The sequence below is a fragment of the Podarcis pityusensis genome (genome assembly GCF_964106645.2).
Source record: "Podarcis pityusensis genome assembly, chromosome: 14".
Classification (NCBI taxonomy): Eukaryota; Metazoa; Chordata; class Lepidosauria; order Squamata; family Lacertidae; genus Podarcis; species Podarcis pityusensis.
Window position 1 is genome coordinate 26,626,005 of NC_138039.1, and position 26,815 is coordinate 26,652,819.

General features: G+C 45.9%; 3 protein-coding genes across 5 annotated transcripts in view; 2 read left to right on the forward strand and 1 right to left on the reverse strand.

The window, feature by feature from the left end:
• Positions 1 to 3,894, forward strand: part of CTDSPL2 (CTD small phosphatase like 2) — a 40,366-nt gene extending 36,472 nt beyond the window's left edge. For all 3 annotated transcript variants that reach the window (XM_080982188.1, XM_080982189.1, XM_080982187.1), the window contains one exon: positions 830 to 3,894. In XM_080982188.1, coding sequence (XP_080838314.1) covers positions 830 to 895 — 66 coding nt within the window. In that variant the 3' untranslated portion in view covers positions 896 to 3,894. The remainder of the gene's footprint in view (positions 1 to 829) is intronic.
• A 3,812-nt stretch (positions 3,895 to 7,706) lies between these two features.
• On the forward strand, positions 7,707 to 16,091 carry EIF3J (eukaryotic translation initiation factor 3 subunit J). Its single transcript, XM_080982249.1, has 8 exons — positions 7,707 to 7,838; positions 7,953 to 8,065; positions 11,046 to 11,100; positions 11,301 to 11,392; positions 12,780 to 12,894; positions 13,094 to 13,252; positions 14,127 to 14,200; positions 15,110 to 16,091. The coding sequence occupies exons 1-8, from the start codon at positions 7,814 to 7,816 to the stop codon at positions 15,239 to 15,241; spliced, it is 765 nt and encodes a 254-aa protein (XP_080838375.1). The 5' UTR covers positions 7,707 to 7,813; the 3' UTR covers positions 15,242 to 16,091.
• A 931-nt stretch (positions 16,092 to 17,022) lies between these two features.
• The window catches only part of SPG11 (SPG11 vesicle trafficking associated, spatacsin), a 32,357-nt gene continuing 22,564 nt past the window's right edge, over positions 17,023 to 26,815 (reverse strand). The window contains exons 26-40 of the mRNA XM_080982074.1: positions 26,541 to 26,741; positions 26,020 to 26,127; positions 25,537 to 25,699; positions 24,559 to 24,773; positions 23,246 to 24,017; positions 22,542 to 22,684; positions 22,174 to 22,375; positions 21,865 to 22,002; positions 21,042 to 21,175; positions 20,467 to 20,574; positions 19,601 to 19,769; positions 18,756 to 18,844; positions 18,380 to 18,535; positions 18,114 to 18,265; positions 17,023 to 17,671 (exon numbers count right to left, since the gene is read on the reverse strand). Of these exons, the coding sequence (XP_080838200.1) occupies positions 17,491 to 17,671; positions 18,114 to 18,265; positions 18,380 to 18,535; positions 18,756 to 18,844; positions 19,601 to 19,769; positions 20,467 to 20,574; positions 21,042 to 21,175; positions 21,865 to 22,002; positions 22,174 to 22,375; positions 22,542 to 22,684; positions 23,246 to 24,017; positions 24,559 to 24,773; positions 25,537 to 25,699; positions 26,020 to 26,127; positions 26,541 to 26,741 (2,931 nt within the window). The 3' untranslated portion in view covers positions 17,023 to 17,490. The remainder of the gene's footprint in view (positions 17,672 to 18,113; positions 18,266 to 18,379; positions 18,536 to 18,755; positions 18,845 to 19,600; positions 19,770 to 20,466; positions 20,575 to 21,041; positions 21,176 to 21,864; positions 22,003 to 22,173; positions 22,376 to 22,541; positions 22,685 to 23,245; positions 24,018 to 24,558; positions 24,774 to 25,536; positions 25,700 to 26,019; positions 26,128 to 26,540; positions 26,742 to 26,815) is intronic.

The window sequence follows — 26,815 nt, forward strand, 5'->3', positions numbered from 1 at the left end:
CACTCCGGCGGGAAGGTAAATGGCATTTCCGTGCACTGCTCTGGTTCGCCAGAAGCGGCTTAGTCATGCTGGCCACATGACCCGGAAGCTGTACGCCGGCTGCCTCGGCCAATAAAGCGGGATGAGCGCCACAACCCCAGAGTCGGCCACGACTGGACCTAATGGTCAGGGGTCCCTTTACCATTACCTTTTTAAGTACCCATTCACCAACTGGTGGTGACAGCAATCAGGCGCACACTTCTAAGGTTTGGCACTTTGTGCACCTGCCCCACACCTGATGCTGCATGTCTCATTAGGTGTGGGGCAGGTTGGTGTGGTTTGGGAATAAGCTAGAGCAGGGGCGGGGAACCTCTAGCTTGCCTGGCTTAATTTGGCCCAGCACAGGTTCCAATTTGGCCCATGTGTTGGCGGTTCCCCACTCCTGCTATAGCTTCTGCATTAGTAAATGTAAAGTCTGCCAAAGCTCAAGGATGAACGCTTTCAGGAGGCCGAGCAATGTGGAATTTTGCAGAGGATGGCTAGAGTAGTGGAGCTGCCTTGAGTCTCTGGAATTGGGTTGGAGAGGAACAAAAGCAAAATCATTCGCTGGATTTTACATGCATGCAAGAAGTCAGTGTACTTGGAAATTCTGCATAGAAGTAGGCTTAGGCATAACATTGAGTAAAAGAGAATTGTGGAAAAATTGCAGGTGAGCAGTTGAAAATTAGAATCTCTGTTGACATCTTTTCTTCTGCTGTGGTGGTGAACTACCGTGCACTTTACAAGTGGAGCTGCTTCTTACATACGAGACATGGAAGTTATTGGTTTTTCCTTCCTTGCTTCTTTTTAGAATGAAGATGTTCGACCTCACATCAGAGACAGATTTCGCTTGCACGACTTACTACCCCCTGACTAAACACCAATGCTTTGCCAGGTAGCTGAAGGAGAAGAAAATGCAGGACCTTTTTTTTCCTTTTCTTTTTGGACTAAAACAAAAACATTGCCATTACTGTTGAAATTTTTGCATTTTTGTACCCTGTCTCGCTTTTCTTATCTCTGGTGCCCAACAATAATCAAGGGTTACAGAAGAACTTTATATAATAATATTCGCCAAATGGAATCCATACAGTAGGTAGGCTAGAACAGAAGCGTCTTTAGAACTAGTGCAACTCCAATAATTTTTTTTATGTACAGGACATCTGCCGTTTTTAAAGAATTCTGTTTCTGCCACCAGCAGTTTGACCTATAAACACACACACAGGATTTTATGAAATAACAGAGATTGAAAATGGACTCTTTTTCTTTTCTCTCTGTTCGGTGCTCTCTAAGTGGGTTTATAGCCACTTTGTGTTACTTTTAAGATTCTCATTTCAACAGGAATGGCCAGTAAATGTTTTTTTTTCCTGTTAAGGTTTATAACCTTCTTACATTTTTGACTTGTATTAGAGTTTAGAATTTCATTATGCATTCCTTTTAGTTGAGGCGGCTTCATAGTTTTTCTGGGAATAGCCAAGTTTTATTAGTTTTTTATTATACAATTGAATGGCCATTTTCCTGCTTTGACTGCCTGCATACTGTATATTTGTTTAAAAATATTATCTAGTTTTATTCCATGTAAGTTTCATTTAGAAATCTGCGTTTAAATATATATTTTTTGTTTCTGTAATATTCTACTGTAGTGGAAATCTTTTCAAAAAAAATCAAGAGACTGGCTAGATAAGAAAAAATATAAGAATTACTAATATTCAGAATATTTAAACCATTGTGATGGCATGTACTCTGGACAGAGATGATCTATTGTGGTGGTGCGCATGGCTGATGGACAAGGATCAATACCTCAGAGTCTACTGTGCATAATACAAGTCCTTGGGGAGAGCTTGCTTGGTCTAATGCAATTCAGTTACTTCTGCCTTCGGTGTCCTCCAAGAATGAAGTATTGTGGAGAGCAGTTCAGTATTTGAAACTGTCTTGCGTGGGTTGGTCTCTCTGCTATGCAGCTTGTTACAATCAACGCTAAACTTCTTGCCTAGCAGGGACAGGGCCACCACAGTAACTGTGCATAACCCTGTGGTTCAGTACACTCCTTTGCCACCAGTGCAGCTGATATGCTATCAAAGTGGTTTTCTATGCTATATGGAAATGGTTTTCAAGCCTTGGTTCTCTAATGCAGCTTGTACAAAGAGGCTGATATTTTTTTAATGGAGTGTAATCTCCTTTTTAGGAGGCTTTTTATGGAAGGAAAAATTTGTAAAAGTTAGTAAGCTTTGCCTCTAAACTGCATTGACATGCCATAGGCTCGGGCTGTTTTTGTGTAAAGGGTGTTGCAGAATGGCACTTTTTCTAAAGAGAAGTTTGATATTTTGTATGCTTGTTAAAGAAAGTACAGTATTGGAAATTAAAGGTGGACAACTGATAATTGAGAAGTATGTCAATTAATTTTTTATGTATATTACCTGTTTACTTGTACAATTTTATTGTACAAATTACACGCAGCTTCATTTTCAAATGAGTCCTTAAAATAAGGAAAATCTTTTTAGGAAAACATTTAATTTTTGTATTTTTTGATTTTAAAAGGCATGAGTTATATCAACTTTTTCCAATGTATTAATGAAGATTTTAACTTTTCATCAGGTTGAGTGTTTTCTTACTATATTATCTGTTGTATATGTAGCTAGCACATTGTGTCACTGAACTGTTAAAAAAAAGTAAGCATGTAGAGCAAGCCTGCTTTGTGGAAAATCATTATTCATTTGAAACAAAATTTTGGTGGATTTTCTGCAGAAAGAAAGAAAGAAAAAGAAAGAAAGAAAGAAAGGCATTTGCTATCTAGAATGCTAAAGGTATTTTGCTTGCAGGAAAATGATACAAATTCATTTTAATGAGAATCTCTGAAATGTATTTATCTTTAGGGCATCTGAACATCTTTATGCTGTTTGTCTTAACGTCTTTATTGAAATAAAATGTACATAATGTTACTAATTTTATATATATATATATATATATATATATATATATATAAATGTGTATATACATATATATGTATGTATAATAAATTATATATATATATGTATATGTATATGTATATTAATATATATATATACATATATAATTATAAATGTGTATGTGTTTGCAGAGAAGTGACCCCTGTAACCACTCCCTTCCTGTTTTGCTAAAAATAGCGATATAGATACATTCGATTTTGAAAATGTTAAGTTTTAAATTTACCACATTTTTTTTTTTAAAGGAAAAGATACATCTAGTGATAACCAAGAAACACTCCCTTATTGCTCCTACCGATGCTAGCAACCCACAGCAGTTTTTCCCAGTGTTCTCTAGGAAGAGGCATCCCATGCACACTCTTTCTGTTCACACTTGGATACAGAAGTTGACCGAGGAGGCTTTGCAGGGACACCTGCCCGGGCTGAGTTTCTTCAGCTTGATAGAAGCACCAGCTAAAAGTGGGGTGACAGCAGCACGATAATGGCAGCTGCGATGGGAGCAAAATGTACCTGCCTCGGTGGAAGGTAGGCACAGAGAGATTCTTTATTTTCTGCAGTTCAGAAATAAGTGAGTAGAACCTCCTCCCCACCAAATAAATAGTTGGACATTTTTTGGTGACTTGAAGGAAAAACTGTACAGCATCTTCTTTAGAGTACCTTTCTAAAGCATTTGTGCATTTCCATTTAAAAAAAAAAAAAATCCATTACAAACCCCACTGCTTTTCGTGAAGCTGACACAGTGCATATTACCAACCTACCTGTTATGTGATCACTGAAAAGAGAAAAGAAGAAAGAATGTGAGCTATTACAACAACGATTATTAGAAATTGTAGGGAAATCTACAGTCCTACCTAGGACAGCTAAATCAACCATTGCAGGCTGCTCTGTAAATACATATTAAAGTATCATTTTGTAAGTTGGTGCAAGTCTGATTTTTAATTCCCATTGTCCCTTTTCGGTGGAAATGTAAAAATGCTACTATGGTTATTGTAAATGTCATACGGTGTTGCGATTTCAATCTTTTGGCATGGTTGGGTTGTTGTTTTTCTTGAATTTGGAATAACTAAACAAGGTAGTATGAGAAGGTCTTCCTTTTGTTATAGAGAACATTTAGGCCAAATGCATTTTGAGAACTATCATTGAAAAAAGGCAAAGCACACAAACTTGTATTCCATCACTTACTCCAGCTGAATTCCTACTTGCATAAAGAAAAGTCCAAAGTTGTTCAGATTTTCCTTATCTGTCACCCCCACCCTTTTTAGCAAAAGCACCCATCTTTGATGTGATTTTTAAAAGCCCTATCACCAAACCAGATGATTCTTTTCCAAATGGACAGGCAGACACAGCTTAAAGCTGCTGCCTCCTTTTATGTTCCATGTGCTCAGCAATCCTTGTTTCCATTCTCTGGAGGTAAAGCTACAGCTGTAGTTATGGTTTGCCAAGTCAAACATTGTGCCATGGCCTAGTTAGCACAAGTTAGCACAAGAGTCCGATTGCTGCAAAGTGTGCTTGGTCAATTCAGGTATCAGCCCAAACCATAATTAAGCTTCCTCAACTATAGTTTGGTGTGGCTATTGAGCCATATCAAGTTCTAATCTGCTAAGAATTATTTTAGGAGCACTTTCCATTTGCAGGGTTTAGTCTGGGTTTGGCTATCACAACAAGCTGCTGCTACTTTGTATTCATGAAGATTTGAGCACTTTCAGATCAGTGTCTTAATTCTTCATTCACTGGCTGCCATGTTTTGCATCCTTTTGTAAACTGGTTTCTGATGCTCAAAATGTGAGTCATTTGTTCATTTTTTTGGTGCCTTTAAAAAACCAGTTAATTAAGAATATAGTTTATGATTGACCAATCACATACTGTATTAAAATATACAGACTATTAAAATAAAAATAAGAAAGCAGCCATAGATTGTCTAAAGCAAATTTAGGCATTTTGCAAATGGCTTAGTAATTTAAAAAAGAACCCTCCAATGAAATGATCAGTAGAGACTCTGAATGTTACCTTGAGAGGGACTGTGTAATGGGACATACCAGTTTTTCTCGCTCCCTGATAAAAACTGTTTAACAAGAATATATGACTCTACCCCCACTGTTTAGTTATTACAAGGGCATAATATGTTATTTCTACTATACATTTTCCTTTGTTTTAAGTTTCTTTTTCTAAGGATTTTGCATGCATAATATGGCTTGTGGGTTAGAGGTGAACAGCAAGAAAAAACTTAAAACCTAAAGCAAAACCTACTACTAACCCCTAAGCAGCAAATGACATTCCTTCCTGAATGGCTTAGGATATTGAATTCCCTCACTCAAGTAAACATCAGAAATGGGACAGCAAGTCATCTGGCACTACCTATCCACAACTCCAGCTTTTTAAAAAAGAATTAATACTAACAAAACTTTTCTAAAGTTAACGGGTGTGCAGCGCTTTGTAAACAGTAAAAATTAGATTATCTTACGTACATCTCCATAGGTTTGTGGATCTCTGCTATTATTATTATTTACTTATATGGGTTGCCCCAACCACTCTGGGCAGCTCCCAACAAAAAATAGTAAAAACACAATACAGAATCACAAACTAAAAACTTCCCTGAGCAGGGTTGTGCAAGTGCTTGGTTTGAGCATGCTCAAGACATCAGGTTTCCTAACAAATGCAGCTTTGTGTTAAATTAAATAGTTATCTTCTCTTAGAAGTAATTCACACACAAAGAAGATTTACTCTTTTTAAATACAAAAGGGGTGGTGGCGGCAAACTTGCGTTTGTTTTTTGTTAAAACCTAACACAACCTCTGCTAGAGTGGTGCCTTCAAATGATTTGGACCATTAACTCCCATCAGCCCCCAGGTCGGCAAAAGATGCCCTGAGCCAAGCTGAATCAAAGAATCTCAAAACCCATCCAGTGGCAAAAAGCAGAGAAAGCCCAGGCAAAACTGATGAGAGTTGTAGTCCAAAACACCTTGAGGGGCACCAGGTTGGTGAAAGCTGCTGCTGGTCATTTGGCAGGCGACCTGCTATTGACTTCCCTAAAATGCTTCTCTTTGTTTATAGGCAGGCTTTTCAGAGGCACTTGAGAAACAAGATTGGACTAGATTACTCTTCGGCTCCCTTCCAGCTCTACCAATCCTGATTCCCAGCGACCTGGAGGCTGCTAACTGCCTATCTGTCCCTTTTGCTTGCAGCATCCAGGGCAGGCCTAATGTATTCTGCAGTCTCCTGTCCAGCTCCTACAAAATTGATCATACAATCTGAAACATGCATGTGCTTAGAGTGCTTTAAAAACCTCTGCAGATTCTCAGAGCTGCCAGATGTAACTCAGTCTTGACTGCTGATTAGAGCTGAGCAAGGAGGTGGCAGGGCGCCCCCTAGAGTTAAAGGTGGGAATTTTGCCTGTTGCAAAGTCCTGGTGCTCAGTGAGCTCCCACTTCAGTAACAACAGTTCAAAGCAAAAAATAAAGGAGGCAGGCATACTTGCCCAGGCATGGTTGCCACTGCCTGCCAGCTATTCTAAGTCCCAAGTTCAAACACCACACTGGTGTTCTTGCTGTCATTCTGCCAAAAGATGAGAGGCTGGGATTGAATTAAATAATAGGTAGGGTGATGACTATGTCTTGACAGTGTCATGTGTGAAAAGGCTCTCAGGATAGCAGTGAATAGCAGCGAGCAAGAGGCAGTCATGGTGTAAGTCTACAAAAAAGCCTAATGTAACAGAACCATTGTTTTCAAGTAGCAAAAAGGACCAGTCAACTTTATTCTGCATTCGAAGCCTTGAAAGTGGAGACAAGAGCTGGGAAAGGTTTTGCAGTAATGCAAAAGTGAAGGGCACTAAAACAGGCCGCAGGGTCACCAGCTTAAATCCCTGCAGGCATAAGTGTTTCATATTTTCTATAAGTGCACTGTGTTTTATATTTTATGGGCTGTCTCATGGAATATGGAGCAAACTTGTTTTCTGCTGCTCTAGAGTGGAGGAGCCGAACCAATGAATTCAAATGACAAGAAAGGAGATTGTGACTAAACATTAGGAGGAGCTTTCTGAGCGTAAGAACTGTTGGGACAGTGGAACGGACTTCCTCAGAAAGTGGTGGCCTCACCTTGATGGGGGTTTTTTAAGTAGCGGTTGTCAGGAATTCTTTAGCTGTGATTCTTGCATTGCGCGGGGTTGGACTAGATGACTCTTGGGGTCCCTTCCAACTCCTGCAGTTCTATGATATCCCATGGCGGCCCAGGCTGGGGGGCTGCTGGAAGTTGGAAGGCAGCAAGTTGGGAGAGGCCGCATGGAATAAACTCGCAGCCACCCGCAGACATTGCACTTGGAGCGCAGGGCCTCCCTACCAGCAACTTTTGCCGCCGCCTCTGCTTAGTTGTTCTGCCTCCCCCAAGCTGGCCATGCCAAAAATTCCAGGGCCTGAGGCTGCTCCGCTTCCCCGATCTCCGCCCTGCAATCCCTTTCGCTTTTGCGCCGTGAGTGTGTCAGCGCGTAAACCATGAGGTCTGGGGCTGTTTTTCTCACCCGTAGAATAAATGAATGTCAAGGCGGCAGCCGGGAGTTTGCAGAGACACCGCTTCTCCCTCCTCTGCTTTTTCGGGTAACAGGCGGCAACTCCTATCCGGCCTAAACAGAGCCGGAAGCTGGGTCCCCGCGCTCAAGTCACCATTTTAGTAAATCTATGGCCAACGTCGCCGTCGGGGTCTGCGAGGGGGCGGAGCGGGTCGGCGGGAAGTTCCGCCCATTGCTCCACTCCGCCTCCTCCATCCCGGCATGCTCCGCGCGGCTGACGCCTACTTCTCCTCCTCCCTCCTGCTTGCCTGACTGGCCTGAGCGAGCAAGCGGGCAAGATGGCGGCCGAGGCGGACTCCTGGGGTAAGTCCGGCCCGGCCTAGTCCGGCCCAGCGGCGCGTCTTGCTCCCTCCCTCCCCCTTCCCCTCGGCCCAGCGCCGTCCGCTGACGCCGCTTTCCCTCCTTCTCCCGCCACAGACGTGGACTCCTTCGAGGCGCCGGACCCCGTGGCCAGGCGGCTCCTACCCACGCCGGCCGGGGTGGTGGCGGTGGATCGATGGGCCGGCGAGGACGAGGACGACGACGTCAAGGTGGGCAGCTTCTCCCCTCCCGGCCCCTTGTAGGCCCGGTCGCTATGGAGACGCCTCTGCCTCCCCCCGCGACAGGGGTGGGGACTTGGAAGCGGATTTGGGGGGGTCTTCTCCTCCGAGCGGGAACAGGGCGGGGGGGGGGGGAGCGTGTTGGAACTGCCTCCCCGTCCTTCCTCCGCGGCCCTCCATATGTGGAGCTGGGTCTCCTCCCTCTCGGGCTGGGTCTCCCTCCGGCTCGGGAAAGGGGCTGATGACTCAGCAGGAAAGGATCCTGTATGTAATGGGGGTGGGGGCTGCTCAGGCCGCCGCCTGCTGGGCCGCTTCCGCTTCTGCCATGTGGCGGCCCAACAGGTGCCGGGGCTGCTGCGCTGCTCGGCCAGCGCGGCCCCTCGGCGCCCCCTTGCCAGTCGTTCCAGGGAGCCCCGGACGTGGAAGCCGTTTCCCCAGTCGATCTGGAAGTTGGCCCCGCCGCGGGAGAAGCCGCGTGCGACTTGGTTGTGTCGGGCTCGGCTTTGGCACTTGCTCATCTAGGGCAGGATTTGGCCCGGGGGCATGTGGCACCGCCATGGCCAAATGCTTTATGCTGCCTGTATGTATGTGGGGAGGGGAGAGCGGGCCCAAGGAGATCTCAGCAAGGTCTGTATGGCCCCGCTGGTAGGGGTCACCATTGTAAGGCACCCCGCTTTTTTCTATGGACTTGAGATCTCTTGTTGTCAAGTCCTGCTTCTCTTGCTTGCAGCCGGCTGGCTCCGTTTCTTGGCTTAGACTGTGGGGCCTCCCTTGCTCACAGCCTGCAGAGAGAAAGGCAGGTGGGATTACCCAGATGTAGCTGCCCGCTGACCAGTCAGTATCTAATTACTATATGTTTTGGAAAGAGTGTGAGATCATGAAGGGGAAGGGCATAAAGATGGGAGCAGCTACCATCTCTTACACCAGGTAACATTACACTGGTGCCTAGGCAGGTGAAATAGGTAGTTTGAATCAAGCTTGTTCGGACTTCAGGTTAACCTAATAACATGAAATAGGTTTAGTATCTTTCAGGCAAGGTTCTAGTTGAGTTTTGCAGATTTTCCCTTAAAAGCAGACAAGGCAAATCATGAAATAAAACTTGTCAGGCAACTGTACCTTTCTGTGATGTAGCAGGGGGCTTAACAACAGAAAGCTGGGGAACGGTGCAGTGTTTGAGAGGGAGATATTTCCAATTGATCAAGCCATTCTTACTGGATTTGTCTCCAACAAAAATCATGGACGTGCTAAAATTCTTAATGATGGAAGAGTTTTTAATATATTTTTGGATTCTCTTAAAACAACCGAACAGTAACATTGTCCATGTCTGTCATCTTGGGGCACAAACTTTGGTGCTCTGATGGAAGTTTAATGTAAGTTAATAACCCTGTTGATGGTTCATGTTTGAGTCTCTTCTGATTTCTGTTAGCTTTCTCTGATGCAGCTACCTTGCCAGATTCTTTCAGAACGAACATATTGTCGATATATAGTTTATTTCTATAGTGATCATATTCTCAGAGCTGGAATAACTGTCATGAATTTGTTTTGTTTTTCTGGGGCTCCAGCCATGGTTGTATCAGGGGAGCAAATGGACTTGGGGCAGGGCCATATGTTCAGTCTTGCCCTTATCGGCCATGGGCATGGAGGTGTGTCAAGCCAGGCAGAGGGTGTGGCTGCTTGTAGGGTTGCTGCTGAGAAGCTAGACGCTGAAAGTGGGGTGTCAGAGGGCCTGTCCCTAGAATATGGCCAGGCACACTAGTTTACTTGTGGGAAATGAGTGACTGCCTGATGTGTGTCATAATCCCTGCAGGTAAAAATAGCCACATAGTTTCCTTGGCTTATACTTCAAATATCTGTTGACACTTGTATAGTTTGTCAGAAATGTTACTTGCAAAAGATAAGTTGGTCTCTATCCACACAGACAGAGTGAATTTTTCAAGGATGCAGAGATGAGTAACTTGTAAATCATTGCTGTTGATTATTGAATGGAATGGAATGGAAAAAGGAGCCTCCCTTGCTACTGTTTCAAAAACAGGTTTGTAAATAGCCACTACTTTGGCTGCCTGCAGCAAGTAAGAACTTCCAGGCAGGGAAGGCAGTTCTTGTTTTATTGTTAGCTGCAGACTGAAAGACTGGTGTGCAAGGGAAGATGATCCAGCTGTGCTATGAGGGACACTGCTGAGCCAATGCGCCATGTGTTGGAGCTGCAGCTCCAGGCAGAACTCTTGTGTTCTGGCACTTGCTGGGTGAGCAAAAGCACTCTGGACTGGGAAGTCCAGTTCCTCCCCTCTTGTTTTTCACTTATGTTGGTAATTAAAGTGTGCTGCTTGGAGTTAGCAATTAAGTCTGATGCTTTGTTGCAATTCTTCAAGGCCGGAAGGACCCGAGTCTGTGGCTGAGCTGGCTCCAGTGAGATGCAGAGATGCCATCTTGCAGCAGCTATATTAGCTCAAGGATGCTGTCTTAAGATGTCTTTGGTGGAAATAGCTAAGCAGCTGATGGCTGGCTTTAGCGCTCCAGTTGAGGGCTCCTCTCTGGAACAGCATCCACACAGGGTGACATTCTATAGCTTTTTACACTGTGGGAATGTTTCTCATTTTCCAAGGAAAACTTTCTTTTGTCCTTGGAAAAACATTCTTTGAGTGGGTCATAAAGGAAGCCAGCCTGCTGGCTGAGCTTGGCCTTAGTTGAGAGTCCATCTCTCAGTTCCTGTAACTCTTACGGGTGGGAGCAGTGAGATTCTTAAAGAGCAGAGTCATAATTCTGCCAACTTCCCTTGCATAAGGCCTCAGTGATCTGAAGTGGTGGAAATATACCTGGCCTCTTCAGTGGTAAGCCCTGGTACCAAGTTATCCACTCCAGTTCCAAAGACTGCATTGAATTATTTGCAAAAGGATCTAGTGTTGGGGTCAGGGGCTGCTGCATTGGGCGTGACTGCTGACAACCAGTCCTACCTACTCTTTCCCCCATCTAGGATAATTGGGATGATGAGGAAGAGGAAGAAGAAAAGGAGGCGGATGTAAAGACAGGTGAGAAATATGGCGGGGGAGGGGGACTCTGCTCCTTTTGTGGGGCAGGAGGGTGCTGGTTGTGGCATGGGCAGCCTCATGCATGTTTCCTGCAGATGGGATTGGATACCTATGGATGATGTGTGGGTAGCAGTTCTTGTTCTGAATCCTTAGCACTGAAAAATAAAATGGAAGGAAATAATGTTGTGCCCTGTTTGCAGAACCCAAAGTTTCAGAAAAGAAGAAAATAGCAGAAAAAATAAAAGAGAGGGAAAAACTGCAGAAGAAAAAGCAAGAGGAGATTAAAAAAAGGGTAAGGCGTTTCTGAGATAGGAGAGGGTGGAGATCCTACTTCATGCACCAGATAAATTTCAGTGCCTTGATTCAGTTTTACCTGCCCTTTTGGTTTGTTAAGGAGTGAGCCCCAATAGCTTTTGCCTATGAGGATGTCAAAGAGCTGGGGGTGGGGAATACTTATCTGAGTTACCAAAGGCCAGCTCTATCCACGCAGTGAGATCTTTGTCTGGATGTTCCGAGTTTGTCCCATGAGGTCACACTGAGCTGCTCCAGTTGTTGCTGCTTTGAGTGAGTTGCTACATGCGTAGCTGTCCCAAATCAGTTCCCTCTGCTTGTATGTAGATCACCTGGTGAGGTTAGCTTTGAGAGGCACCCTCCAACTCCCCAGGTGAACATGACTTCTCTGAGGGGAAGGCCCTTGATTTTGCTGCTGGGATTTGTAGTGTTGTATCTTACTTAAAGACCAGTCACAACAACAGAAAGTACAGGCAAACTTGATTATAATTGCAAAGGAAAGTGTTTTTTAAGACAATAATCAAGCTAGCAGAAGAAACCAAAAACGGCAAAAAGTTTTCATAACAGCCAGCTGTCACACTGGGTTAAATAGGGGGGATGACCACCCTGAGCACTACAGGGGTCTTGTGGGTCTTTAAAGGCTCCATCTTGATGCTGAGGCCTCTTCCCAGGCTCCAATAAGGAAGGGGAAGGGGTGTTTGTATTTTAACCAAACTATAGAGCAGGCATAGGCAAACTCTGCCCTCCAGATGTTTTGGGACTACAACTCCCATCATCCCTGACCACTGGTCCTGTTAGCTAGGGATGATGGGAGTTGTAGTCCCAAAACATCTGGAGGGCAGAGTTTGCCTATGCCTGCTTTAGAGGTATTTTATCTTGTTTTTCATCATTGTTGTGCCTGGTGATGGACACAAATGACAGATTGAAAAGCTAACTTGTGCAAAAAAGGGGGGTCCATTTGACCCTGTAGAAGCAGTGTTATTACAGTCTTACATGACTATCCATTTCTAGTAATAGGTAGGGGATTAAAAAAAATTTGTTTCATACTGGACTCTGCAATTTTTGCTATGTTGTTGCTTAGTTATATATATATAAACATATGCAATTATTTTTGAAGTTTCACTTTTTTAAATATAGTTGAATAAAGCAAGAGTTAAACCTGTTTGTGATACCCCTGTATGCTCAACTAAGTGGTCAGATTTTTTTTCTAGAAGGGGTGTTCATGTAAGGACATTAAAGTAAAGATGCAAAATATTCCCACTATTTGCTCACTATATGAATGCCAAGCTTTCTAAAATCCACATTGGCTTCCATATTTAGTTTATTAAGCAGCATTGACAAAAGAGCTGCTGCATGTAGTTGATCTTGATTTTATTACTTCTTTCAAGTTAGAGGAATCGGAAGAATCTAAAGAACTTACGCCAGAAGAACAGTTAGCAGACAAACTACGGCTGCAGAAATTGCAAGAAGAGGCAGACCTTGAGTTAGCAAAAGAAACCTTTGGTAAGTGTTAAGAGACTGCTGCAGGGACATGTATGGAATACACAAGGATGTTCTGTTGTCACATTTGCCGCCAGGGAGCCTGATACTTGAAATGGGGTGGGTGGGTTTGCCCCTCACTTCTGGGCACCACAGAAATGTAAATGATTTTTGCCATCCTGTCTCCAACACCACTCTGATCAATTGGCTGTTCTTTCTACAGGTGTAAATAGCACGTGTGGAATAGATGCCATGAATCCATCTTCCAAAGATGACTTCACGGAGTTCGGCAAATTGTTAAAAGAGAAAATAACACAGTATGAGAAATCCCTATATTATGCTGGTTTTTTGGAAGCATTAGTTCGAGATGTATGTATTTCATGTAAGTATGCTTATCACAAATTTGCACTCTGCTCTTCTAAACATGTGGAAGAGATAAAATGGGGATCAATTGGGAGAGGCTGGGTGGTCAGGTGGGGTTAAACTGGTGTTCTTAGTCTGTATAATATGTCCTGTGCTCCATCTGAAGACTGTTACAAACTGCAGCACTTCGGGCGTTTTTGTGACTTATTTTGCACTTGGCTCCCCTTCTACTCCGTTTTGCTGTTTTACGTAACAGTCAGCATCTTTGTGGCATTTTAGTTAGTCCTATCGGCATTGCCTGAGGGTTTTTGGGATCATAATCTATTTACTGGACCAGCATGACCACCTAAAATATTTTCTGTGATTGGGTTGTACCACTATGATCAGCCTTGTCCTTTGTATCTCTGTCACAGCAGCTGGGCGGCCTCCCCAAGGGGGAGACTTGACGGGTTTTCCTTTCAGAGATGTGAGAGCTTGTGAGCAATTGCTTATTTCATCTGTCTCCTGTTTTCCACTTACAAGCAGTATAAGGAAGAGCCGCCTTGACCTGGGAATATTGACCCAGGGCTGTCTACCCTGCTTGGCAGAGGGGTCTTTTTCAGCTCTGCATTTGAGATGCTTGTAACCTGGAGATGGCAGCGGCTGAACCTGTGGCCACAAGCATCTGAACACCCACAATGCTTTGCTAGTAAGCTTCAGCCCTTCTTTCCCTTGGCTTCTTTCCATTCCGTCTGAAGCATTTTTTTCTGAAAGGGGCTTCCTGTGGAGATCTAAAATGCCACACTTGTTTTGTAAATAGGAATCCCATTATTCAGTAAGAGAAACAAACTGGGTCCAGTGCATGGAAAGCCATATGAATGACCATCCTTACTGTGCTTTTATTTCCAATTTAGTGGAAGTTGATGACTTGAAAAAGATCACAAATTCCTTGACAGTGCTATGCAGCGAGAAGCAGAAACAAGAGAAGGTACGTCTTGAGCAAATTTCCTCTGAGAATGTTTGTGTTGGGTGCCCTCAGGGGTCGGCAAGGTTTATCTTGCCTGGGCCGGATTGCACACGTGCACAGATGTGATTTCCGGCACTGCGGAAGCGAGTTCCTGCGCTGATCCAGTTTAGCACAGCGGGCAGGCAACTGGGTTCGGGGGCAGATCGTGGGCTGATCAAACAACCTCTGCGGGCTGCTTCCTGCCCATGGGCCTTAGGTTGCTGACCCCTGCTCTAGGTGATGCTGAGCGTCTGTAGAATGCTTCTTTCTAGTGACTGTGGTAGCATTCAGTTCTTACACCTTTCTAAGTTCCTAATCCAACTTTCCCCAATTGGGTGCCCTTCAGGTGTGGTCGGACGCCCAAGTCCCCCTCAGTCCCAATGGCTCAGGATTATGGGAGCTGTAGTTCCATACATCTGGACCATGCCAGATCAGGGGAGGGTTGTATGATCTAAATGGAAGCATTGATGCTAGAACTCTTTGCCATCTCCCTCTTACCATGTGCATCTTTGCAATACCTTTGCTGAAGCATCCCAAGATTGCCATGTTTAATGTGTTCAGTTTCTCGATTCTCGTTGCCTAGTTAAATCCATAAATTTTTCTGGTGAAACACAGTACTGTACACACATAGTCAGTAGATGGTACGGAATACTGTGATTGACTACCTCTTTCTCCATGAGAGAAAATTCAGGCAATGGCCATTCTTTTATTTGTAAACTGCTTTGCGGGTGGTGGGTTTGTTTTTAAGAATCTAGTGGCATATAAACTGCATGAAATAAATAAATCATAGTCTGTGTTTATAGAAAGTGCTGTTCTCTTTTCACTAACTTAGGGTAGGAATGCTGAGGCTGGGCTTTAACCCTTCCTAAACTGCTTCTGTCTTTCCCGCAGCAAAACAAAGCCAAAAAGAAGAAAAAGGGGGTGGTGCCAGGAGGTGGTTTAAAAGCGACTATGAAAGACGACCTGGCAGACTATGGTGGTTATGACGGTGGCTATGTACAAGACTTTGAAGACTTCATGTGACATTTCTTCTCCCTCCTGTTGTCTTTCTGTTGCCCATAATCCCTTAAATGTGTAGCACAACTTCTTTCCTTTAAATTCTGCCAAATGCTACAATCAAAAAAAGGGCAGTATATTTGTGCTGTTGGGTTAGCCTGTCGCCACTCAGCTGCTGAAGCATTGGGATGCCCATCTCGATGCCAAGGGAGTAAAATTATGAGGCTCAATTGCTTAATCATAGGAAATAATGGAACTTTGTTCATGTTTGACTTCATAGCAGCAGAAGCAGCACCGAATTGGAAACTAATTAATTTCAACAAGGCCAAAATTGTATTCTTACCAGCACAGTTTAGTCATAACAGCCTTAACTGTACCTCTTCCACTGACTACCCAGACAACAAAAGCAGTTTGCAGCAAGGGGGCATGGTGTGTATTTAGTATTAAAAATGGCTTTTATCTATTAAACTAGAGCTTGAGGTGTTTCATTAGGTTGGCAAATGGCCTGAGGGAGAAGATTCTGCACTTGGACATTGGAGCTTTTGAAAGCAGCAAATAACCCTTTCTTTGGGTCAGAACAGAGGCTGGTTCTGTTGCATTGGGCAGGGGGATCTTGTGGCTTAAGTCTAAGCAGTTTAGTTTATACACATTTTTTTCCTGACTCTTTGGGAGAATTCTTTGTCACCAGGTTGTGGTGGCTTTAGTTGAGCTCTCACAAGACTTTGCTGTTTTTCATTTTTTTTCATTTACAGGAATCCTGCTTAGCAAACTGCAACAGTTACGACAGTTGGGTAAATTGTTATGTTAACAATTATGACATCTGCAATGTTTTATAAAAGCAACTAATTTAATAAAATCACTATTGTGAGGACTGAGAGCTTTGGTTTGGTTGTGTTTCCACCTCGGGCAAGAACTGTTGCTGGATTGGGGCAAGCCCACTGCAGGGTGTTTAATCACAGGACATAAAGTCTTGTGGCACCACAGAAGACTAACAGATGTCTTAGTTTTTGTGAACTGCAGTAACTCCATCCCTGCCAAAAAAAAAAAGTCCAAAGGGGCTGAGAAGCAGGGAGGAGTGAAGTAGGACTGCTTGGGCAGAGCCAGAGGCCAACTAGTAGTGTTTATCCTACCCATATCCCTCTTCCTTTCCATTGCTACAGTGGTGCCTCTCAAGACAAAATTAATCCGTTCCGCGAGTCTCTTCGTCTTGCGGTTTTTTCGTCTTGCGAAGCACGGCTATTAGCGGCTTAGCGGCTATTAACGGCTTAGCGGCTTTAAGAAAAAGGAAACAAACTCGCAAGACGTTTCGTCTTGCGAAGCAAGCCCATAGGGAAATTCGTCTTGCGGAACGACTCAAAAAACGGAAAACCCTTTCGTCTAGCGAGTTTTTCGTCTTGCGAGGCACCACTGTATTTGAGGGATGGATCTATGGGGAGATGCTAGGCAGGCTTGCTGTAAGCAAGGTGAGGGTCTAGACTGGTGGGCAGGCATGGTTTGGGGGCAATGGATCATGTCCAGAGATTCCCCACCCCTGCTCTCTAGGGTCAAAAGGCTGTTATTTAATCAGATGCTTGTGGGAAGATTTAATTTTAATTCGCCAAAAAGCAATAAAAACCATCAACCTGTAAGAGGTTGCCATGTTTTCTTTCTTCCTATCACTTCTGATTTCCCCCCACTAACAGCTACAAGCTTGCAAATGGATATGTATTTGAGGAGCAAGCAAGAATTGTAGTCAAGCAGAGATTTCTTTCCCCAGAAGAGCTTCTTTGATACTTTGAGAACATTAAATTATACATAACCAGGGAAAAGCAGGTATGGCAAAGTTTATACCATATGTTCAATATTAAATCTGCACAAAAAATATTTTTATACAGCAAATGGTTCTCCAATTATTCATATCATCCAGCAATATGCAAGGGGGAGAGGTTACCGAAGAGAAAGCCTGCCCTCATCATTTTGTAACCCAGAAACTCAGCTGCAGCTTCAAGAGCCAGCTTAGTTTTTAAGTAACCTCTATATTCAACACAAGGATTCCCAGAGAGAAAAGCTCTCCTAATAAAAAGTTCTAACTTCAACTGTCAAATTAACTCGAAACCAACCCTGAGGTTAATATTCCTTACCATTTCATACCATTGATTAATGCTGTCATCCGCTTTGTTGCATGTTTCAGATACTGAAAAAAATGTAACCGCTTCTGCACAAACCCCTGCCTGTACTGACCGGAGTTTCCTACAACAGCAGTGATGGCTGTGGCTCTTCTTTCTCCCAAGCATCATCTAGTTGGCCAGCAGGTCCTTCAGACAACAACCTGTCTGAGCATCTTTTAGAAGCGTGTTCACTACGTCGCTGAACTGGTTGTCATAAGCCAGCTTGTAATACACATAGATGTCATCGCAGTAGGTCAGCAGCCGCTTCAAGTTTTTCAGAGCAGGCTCATTACCTGTGTGCTGCTTGAACCTGGAACAGAAGGTCACAGAGGGGTTAGACATAAGCCTCGTCCCCCACACTCTGCCCTCTGACAGGATCCCACTTCTACCTGCCAGCTAAGTGCAGCAAGGGAGAAAGGTGTTGCCCTTGGGACAAAAAGGTGCCCAGTGGAGGGAGAACTCTGCTTTCAGTACATACAGTATGACTGCATCTTACCGGGGTGGGAGGTTGGTTCCAAGGGTCCTATATAAACCTTGGAACTGCTCTGTGTGAACCTTCTGGAGCGGACCCTGCTTCCCAAGCACGGCAGAGATTAAAAGCTCTCCGCTTTGCTTGTATTTCAACTTGCAGGATTGCAATCAGCAAGCTTCAACTGAGGATTAGAGTGAGGATCTCGACTCTACAGAAAGCCTGATTTAGGAAATGTTTCCCACTGGGAGAAGTGGGCTGCAAATGGTTCCCTTGGACTCACTTCCGGGCTATTTCCTCAAAGGTGCTGGTCTTGAGCAGGCCACGCTGCTTGTACTCCTCCAGGTAGCTGAAGTCTCCCTTCAGGATCACGTGCTGATACAGGACCTCAGCCCAGTCTGGGATGAAGTCGTAGGCCTCAGCCACAATGGCAGCCTGGGGAGAGACGGAAGAGAAATGCCAGCTGACATCATCCTCCCAGGAATGTGCACTGTGTCCTTCCATCAATAGGTCACCACAGGTTCTTGTGATGGTGCCTGGCATCCTTACCTGGTAGAACCTGGGCAGGGACATGATACACTCCAGCAGGCTCTTCCTGCTCAGATTGATCAGCTTGGTGCTGTGGCTGCTGTTCAGGAAGTGGAGTTGCAGGGTGATGAGCTTTGTCAGCCTGTTGCAGCGCAAGGACTGGCGCACACAGAAGTCCTAAGAGAAGGGAGTCAAAGATGCACGGATGAAGCTGAGTGGCTGCAACTGCCTTCCCTCCTCCACACACACACTTGCAAACATCTCGCTGGTCACAGCCCTCTTCTCACATCTGATGCCACCTCTGTAACTCTACGGGACACATCAATCCCTGAAGCAAACACTAACAAGGCCCTGCCATTCGCCTTTCCACCTTCACACAGTCCCACTCCCATCTTGCCTTGGAATAGCTTTCTGCAGCATCTATGTAGAGGGTCAGGGCTTTCATCAGGAGCTTCTTCAGATTGGGCACATCCTGCAGGCACTCCTCTGAAAAGGAAAAAGGTGTTGAATGCCTTCATGGGGTGAAGGCAGCAAATACAGAACCAAATGCCAAATCCAGAGGGAGGGAAGAGAGGTAGCAAGCGAACCAAAGATGTATCCACCAAAGCCAATCCAGGCACCTCAGTGAGGACTCAAATGATAGGCACAAAGCAAGCAGATTATGCCTTTCATTAGATCAACCTAGGCTGATTCAGGGCAATGTGTGAGAGCCAGCGTGGTGTAGTGGTTAAGAGCGGTAGTCTCGTAATCTGGTGAACTGGGTTCACTTCCCCGCTCCTCCACATGCAGCTGCTGGGTGACCTTGGGCTAGTCACACTTCTGTGGGGAAGGAAGGGAAAGGAGAATGTTAGCCGCTTTGAGACTCCTTCGGGTAGTGATAAAGCAAGATATCAAATCCAAACTCCTCTTCTTCTTTCAGGTATAGGCCTCCCTAATGCTAAGTTTTAAGCTTGCTGTGGCTCAGCTGGCCATTGCCTGGTTTTTCTGAAATTTAGCCATATCATACACCTTACTGAACAGATTCCCTGTGCTAAATTTCATACTGTTAGGACAAACAGTCAGTTTTGGGGCCCATAGAATTTTGGGGTCTAGAATGATAGTTGCTTCCTTAAACTATGGAGCTGCTCTTGCGGTTCCATCACATCTCCTTCTTCACAAGAGGTGAATAAGGAACCAGGGTGTTGAGCACCTGTTATCCTGGGCAGGTGGGCTCTCTGCAGGTCTACTGGTCTGGCAACTTACCCCACGGCTGGGATTCAATGAGCTTCAGCTGTGTGTTGGCTGCCGCCTCGTGGTTCTCCCCAATCTCTCGGCACATGCTGAAGCAGAGGGCAATCATGTTGTGCTTCTCGCTGTCCCCCGGGCGACAGCGCTTGATGTAGTCCAGCAGAGCTGTCTTGAGGGTCCCGCTCTGCCAAAGTGGAAGGGAGGCAAGGAGTGGATGTGACAAAGAGGAGTTGAGAAAGCTTGCAGCTGACAACAGGGGAAGCTAGAGCTCTCAGGCAGAGCCCCCAGCCCCCCCCCCAAAAAAAGTGTATTTAAAAAGGATTAGAAGAGCTGGAGCCAAAAGTGTTAAGGAAAGGAATGGCTGCATTTCAACAAGTGAGCGAGAAAAAGCCACTATGAAAGAAGGAGAGTTTTAGCTTTATGGCTTTACTATAGCTGGGACATTCTGGAGTGGGGATGCTGTGACTAGAATGATGATTTAGCAAGAAGGTAACAAATGGGAAGACTGAAGGCACTGCGGGGGAAGCAGATTTGAGAATTGAGAATGAGCCTTCAGACACGAGAAATACTTTGAGCTGCATACAACTGCCACCTGGCCCAGGCCAGTCAAGTTCCCTTCAGACTAAAGAGCCAGCACATATCCTGGCTTCAACCTCCCTCCCTTGGATCAGTCAGGATGATGATCCCCATGTGATGGCAGGCAGGCAGGCAGGCAGGCAGGCAGGCAGAGAGACTACTGTAAGCCTCATCCCCATCCTGCTGAAAATAAAGGCTTCAGACTCAATGACACATTTGCATTTGGATTCCCTCTATTGTCCATCTGATGGAAGGGTTGGAACTCTTGAGAAAGAATGAGGCAGATTTGCGTCTCCTGCACTCACCGGATCCAGCTTTTTCCTCATGAGCACCTCAAAGTAATGCTTCTCGTGCAGCAGGTCAAAGATGTATGTCATCTCGTTGTATCTGCCAATGCCAGTGAGAAGCCGAACCTTTGGTAGGGAGGAAGAAGAGATAAGGACTTGTACAGCAAGGCAGGCAGAAGGGCCTCACTCTGTGTCAACATGCACACTGAGGTAAGCCAGAAGGTCATGGCAGTCGCCACCACCCCTCCTTAGGGGGCACAACAGAAGTCTGTGGAAGGTTACTGATCAGCCATTTCCAATAATTGGTCAGGGGAAAGCAAAAGCAGCTTTCCTACCAGGCCAGGGGAAGCCAATGAAGGCTGCACATACTGCTTCTTATAAGAGGAGCTACTTGTTACTTGCTAACATCAATGCAGAGGGCAGCCGAGCATGAACCATCTGTGGGAGTCTTTGACCTGCCACTACCTTCCTTTTTCAGCAAAGCAAGGGGATGTCTTGGAATCAGCAGGACCCTTCAAAGGCCTGGTGTGCGTGTGTCCCTGCAACCAGTTCACATTTCCCACAAATAGGGCAGCTTTAGAGCAGTCACGTACCACAAGGCCATATTCTTCGTTGGGTGCCAAATGCTCCTCTGTGAGCAGCCGGGCAGCTTGCAGAACCCGCGTGATCCCTTCCATGTGACAGGTTAAGCTGAAGCAGTTGTGGGCCAAGATCAGCAGCTCTGTAGCTGAAAAAGGAGGAAAGGGGTCTTCATCAGCAAGCACATTTTTTTTCAGGTTTGCAAGTGCTCTCCAATACAAGGGAGACCCCCTCCCCGCCCCGATTTAAATTTCTCCCTTGGCCAAAGATTGTGTGGCATCTGGTCCCTCAACTGCAAAGTGGAACAACAGCTGTCACTTTCACATACACTGGACAGGGACAGCAGCTCTTGGAGGCAAAAGCTCCTCAGCTGCTCATAAACAAACCATGTTCCCCGCCTTGAGGACAGCTAGGTGAAGTCAGAGGCCACTCCCTTTCCCCCCAGAACTGCTAAATGCTCCTTTATGAAAGGCTCCAGCAAAAACCTGTACTACTGCTAAGACAGATGGAGAATGGCAGCATGCGGGTCAAACCCTTCACGACCACAGCTCCAGCTTCCTGGCATCAATGAACATGATGTGGGGTGGGGTGGGGTGGTTGCATTTTCCAAATGCAAACCACACAAAGACAGCAAACAGAAAAAATGGCACCCTCCTCCTGAGGCCTAACCCCACCTATGTTTATGTAGAAGCATAGTCCCAAGAACCTGAATAAGATCTGCATTCAAGTAAGCAGGCTTTGGATCGCAGCCTTAGCCACGCAGCATGCTAGTGTGCTGTTACTGGATGTTTAATCCCTGGCCAAAAAGGATCCTCCACCTGCCCATCACTGACTTACTGCAGGCAAGTTCCCCGTGCGGCACAGATGAGATCTTGTCCAATAGCTTCATGCCAACCAACGTGTGGTCCTGGCACAGTTTAGCCAGCTGCAGGAATGCCTGGCTCTCCTCTGCTGGGTTCAGAATTTGCTTTTGTTCTGTATATACAAATGACATATTGGTGACAGGATATTCTCCAGCTGACAGGGGGAAGGGGAAGAAACAGTACCACCTCCACTCTCGCCCAAACCCAATCCTAGGAGTCTTTCCACTTCCCCACAAGTTATAGGATTATTCTCCTTGGTCAATAACAACAAAGCAGGACTCACTGCCTTTCCCTTGCAAAGGGGCCAGCAGCTCTCGGGTGACTTCTTCGGCCACAATCTCCGCCACGGTTTCCAGCTCCATTCCCTGTGTGGTGACAAAGGCCTGGGCTTTTTTGCACCTGTCCGGCTGCTGAGAAGACAGGATCACCCGAAGCAGCTTCTCGGAATCGTGGGCAGAGATCTCACTGAAGGGACAGCCCAGTTCCTGCAAAAGACCATGGGGAAGTCTTACGTCTGGGATCCTAAGGAGTCTCATCCTCAAAGGGCCCCTCAGTGCCATGCTGGAAGCAAAGCCCCCACTGGAGAGATCCCGCAGCTCCCATCACTATAGCACAATGGCTGCCCCTCCCCAGTTCCCAACCCGCACGCACCTTGGACAGCTCAAACAGGCAGAGGACCTGCCGGCAGTAGTTTCGCCCGTGGACACATTCCGCCAGCAGGGCCTGCAGGCTGCCCACCACCTTGCTCTCTGGGCCTGGACCTCCCACAAAGGACCAGGACTCAAGGCTCGAGGCTGAAAAGGAAACAGAGACTCTGGATAGCAAGGAATGAGCAGGCTGAGCAGGATGCTTGGGCAAGGGGAGAAGACAAGGCTGGAGATGGACAGGGCAAAACTGGGAGGAGAAAACCAACACTGGGTGAGATAAGGGCACATTTCTTGCTCTTCTGAGCTCTGGAGGCCAGAGGTTTTTAAACACAGGGATTCTTTAGCTATGATTCCTATATTGCAGAGGATTGGTTTAGACGACCCTTTGGATCCCTTCAACTCAACACTGCCATGATTCTATGACAAACTTGAGCATTGGAAATGCTCAGTGGTTCTCAGCTGATCAGCTGCCACCCTCCCTTCTCCCCCCCCCCCCCAATTTTTGAAGGAAAAACATTGCAGCAGTTTTGAATGCTACGAATGGCAAAGTTTGAGATCCAAGAAACACCTACATTTCTAAAGAACGGGCAATGACAAGACCTACAAAATGGCAGGGAAATGAAGAAATGGCCCAGGAGGGTCCTCTGTGGACTCCTGGGGAGAGATGCTTTTGTCCAATTTGCAGCTCCAAACGCTCCTGCTACTTACTGCTCAGAGATTGTTTCTTTGAAGAGTCCTCTCCCCCTCCGTTATTCTTTTCCTTTGCCTCCTCTCTGTCTCTTGCTGCAAGGATGGCATGAACCTCTGGGTGAAACTCGCTCCGAAGGACTTCTCCAGAGGCCAGCACTCTGCAGTGCAAGACCAGCAAGACATCTCGACTGTAGAAGTTAAAGTACCGGCAAACCCGGCTGGCCTCGTGGATGCTCCCCTCGTCCAGCAGGCGCCCAACCAGAAAGCTCAGCGATTCCACATCAGCCGCAGAAAGTGTGGCTTGCAAGAATGCATTGTGTGAGGGCAAACCCTCCAGCTGCAAGTACTTGGGCACGTTCAAGGCAGCCAGCTTGGAAAAGGAAAACTCCTTGGCTAAGGAATCAAAGGACACTTCACCGCTCATAGAAATCTGGTGGGAGAATCTGTGCTTGGCCTTCTCAGGGCCCTGTTTCAAGGTCTGCTGAGCGATGCGGCAAAGCCAGATTTCTTTCTCAATCCCTTCCAGCTCCTGAAGTGGAACCGGATCGCTTTTGGCTAACCAGTGGCCAGCCAAGGTTAGCAGAAGTTTCCTCTCTGAGATGCCAGATGTTCTCCCCTCATCCAAGGACTCAGACAGAAGGTCTGCCTGAGCTAAGAAGAAATTGGAAGCCGCTCGGGTTGAGATGGCATTTCTCATGTAGTTTTCGTGGCACTTTTCCCAGAACTCGATCCTTGTCCGCTTCTGAGGCCAGTGGCCAATTTGTTGCAAGAGGTGCATATTTTGGAGGACCTGCAGAACACACAAAAGATCAAAGGGATTCTCAGCCCCATCTTTCCATGACAACCAATGAAAGGAAGCTGAACTACTGATTCACCAGCTATGGCCATTTGTCGATAGGGAGAGCCTGGCTGCAACTCCTGTTTACACAACATGGGACTGCTCTTGAGAACTGTGTGGAGATGGAAGATAGTGACAAATGTAGCTGATAGCATACTGATGGGCCTGATGGCTCAAGAACATGTACCAACAGCTTTGAGAGACCTGCGCTGGTTGCCTGATTATTACCGGACACAGTCCAAGGTGATGGCTTTGACAGATAAATATGTATTCCCCTCTCACTGCCTCACAGCAGGAAACCACAAGCACCTCATTCTTGGTCCCCAAGTTCCCTTACTTACTCATATGTAGCCAAAGGCAGCACTGGATCTGGGACTGAGTCACCAAAACTAGAGGCTCAGTCCAATAGATGGGAAAGCCACATTCTAATTGTGCCTTGGTTGGAGATGGAACATAATCAACCAAATCATGAGTTGTCAAAAGGTTAGCGCACCTCTTGGATCACCACGTTGTCCACAGGCAGCTCTGCCAGCTCTGCCACCTTCCGCGCTATTAGGAAAGAGCTTTGGTCCTGCAGCTCCTCCAGAATTCTTCTGCACTCCTTCTGGAAATTCTCTGGGGTGTAACTGCTCAGAATGGCACAATCAATGGAGACAGGAGAGTCCTTCAAGGTGAAGCTGAGGGCACTCAGCTTCTTCATATCAGGCCCTAAGCACAAAAGCAGCCCAAAAAGAAACAGGTCCTTAACTGGATAGTCTGTGCTTTAATGACTCAGGCTTTTCTGGAAAGGAGCAAAGAGGATCCCCATCAAGCTGCCCATGCTGTGGCCCTTTGCTGAGCAACAACTTTGGCAGAAGTGAAGTGGAGGGCAATGAAGGGAGGTCTTTTTGGCTGCAAAGCCCCAACTAGGGGAGGCCCACTTGGCATCAGTATTTTTATTTTATTTTAGACACCAGACCAAAAACCTTCTTGTTCATCCCAATGCTTTTAAATTGCTGGCGTGCTGCTGTTGCTTCTAATTCACTAGTTTATTCCCATGTTTTACTTCTTCTATCTTTAAAGATCACAAGCCAACCTGGGATCATTTTAGATGAAAGATGGTATAAAAATGAAGCAGAAGACAACCATCTCTTATGCAGATCAGTCCCTGCCTTTATATGCAGCACTGAGGATGCACATGATGGACAAAGAGAGAAGTGACTGGGTTTCCCAACATGCCAAGGAGAGGCATGCACATGCGCATCCCTTTTTCTGGTCTTCCAAACCTCCTGGATTCCCATCTTATTTCCATGCCCCAAAAACCAATGATTTGACTACACTTAAAAGCAGAATGAACTCGGCAGCTGATGCTCCTTTACTACCACCTCCCAAGGGCTGCCTGGTATCAGGCACTGAAAGCAGATTTCAAGAGGAAGTCTTGGCTGTGCAGGTAACAAATTACTGACAGGGAACCAAAGGAAACTGTCCTTACCGTGAGGGAGAACAGTGTCCGTATCTGCAAAAAGCTGAAGGACCTTTCCCAGCTCGTACTGAGTCCTGCACTGCTGGAGCATCAGCTCAAGAAGAAATGAAGCCTGCGACACCAGCCAGGGCACAGGCAAGAGGAGAGGTGGACCTTCGGGTGAGGCTTGCAGCTGTGCAAAAATCATTTTGAAAGTTATCCAAGTGCCAAAACATGCCTCTCCCCCACCCTCTCCTTCATCTCTCTGACAAAGTAAGCCAACTTGTACAATGCAAAGAAGTCGCGTGGTAGGGAACTGGGAAGGATACACCCAAGGAAGAAGGGTGGGCAGCCATATGTGTGTGCCCGCATGCTCAAACAATCCTTCAACTGGAAAAATTAAACCTCACACACTCAAGAGAAGACCATGCTCTAGCCTAGAGATGCTAGCCACCTCTGTAATTAAAGAGTTGGTTCAAAAGCTTCAGCAAGCAAAGGGAAGGGTCTGCTTACTCTTGAAATACTGGCTTGGAATGCAAGGAGTCTGCTCTGCGCTTCGCTGTAGTTTCTGTAGTCCATGCACAACTCGTACAGCTCCAGGATCATCAGCAAAGGGGAGTCCTGAATAGATTGATGCGAATTTATGTTTAACATTCTTCACAAGTGTTGCACCATTTATTTATTTAAAAATACACCTCTGACATTGAACACCCCCCCCCCAATCTAGCTCCTGAGGCTCTGAAAGTGTAACCACAGCAGGGGGCAGAAATTGGACCATTTCCCTTCCTTAACTTGGAATGGAGGGTTCATTTGGGCAGCTCCATGTGCAGTCTCCATGTCTCGTGAAGCTTTCAGTTTGAAGAAATCACACACACACACACAGAGGAACCCTTGTTACATTTATTTTCAAAGGCACTCTTGAAAATGTGAAGAAGCACAAGTTAAACAAATGGGAGTTGCATGCTGGGGCGGTTTCTCGTGCACCCAGCAGAGGCAGCCCAAGTAATATCAGGTAAAGGGACTTAAAGAGTTACCTTCAGAAAGAACTGAAAGCCACGAAGAAGAGTTTGGATTTTCTGCCTCTGGAGAAGTGTTTGCCAGAGGGTGGCCAAGTCCTGAAGATCCCATTCATGGGTTTCAGCTGAGCCTTCCAAGTGGTCTGTCACTTGGGCAGTGGTGGAGCTATCCAAGGAAGTTATGAGCCAAACACAGAGGCAATGGATAATGCTGGTGTCCTTCCAAACGGGTGGATGTGGCCAGAGAGGAGTAGGAAAGAAGTAAATAAGTTAGATACAAGGAGGAAGTGACC

Bases quoted from the DNA above. Each gene is read 5' to 3' on its own strand.
- EIF3J (XM_080982249.1), top strand. From the start codon at position 7,814: ATGGCGGCCGAGGCGGACTCCTGGG. The intron at 12,895-13,093 runs GTAAGTGTTAAG...TTCTTTCTACAG, and splicing joins GTTAGCAAAAGAAACCTTTG to GTGTAAATAGCACGTGTGGA. The intron at 13,253-14,126 runs GTAAGTATGCTT...TTTCCAATTTAG, and splicing joins TCGAGATGTATGTATTTCAT to TGGAAGTTGATGACTTGAAA.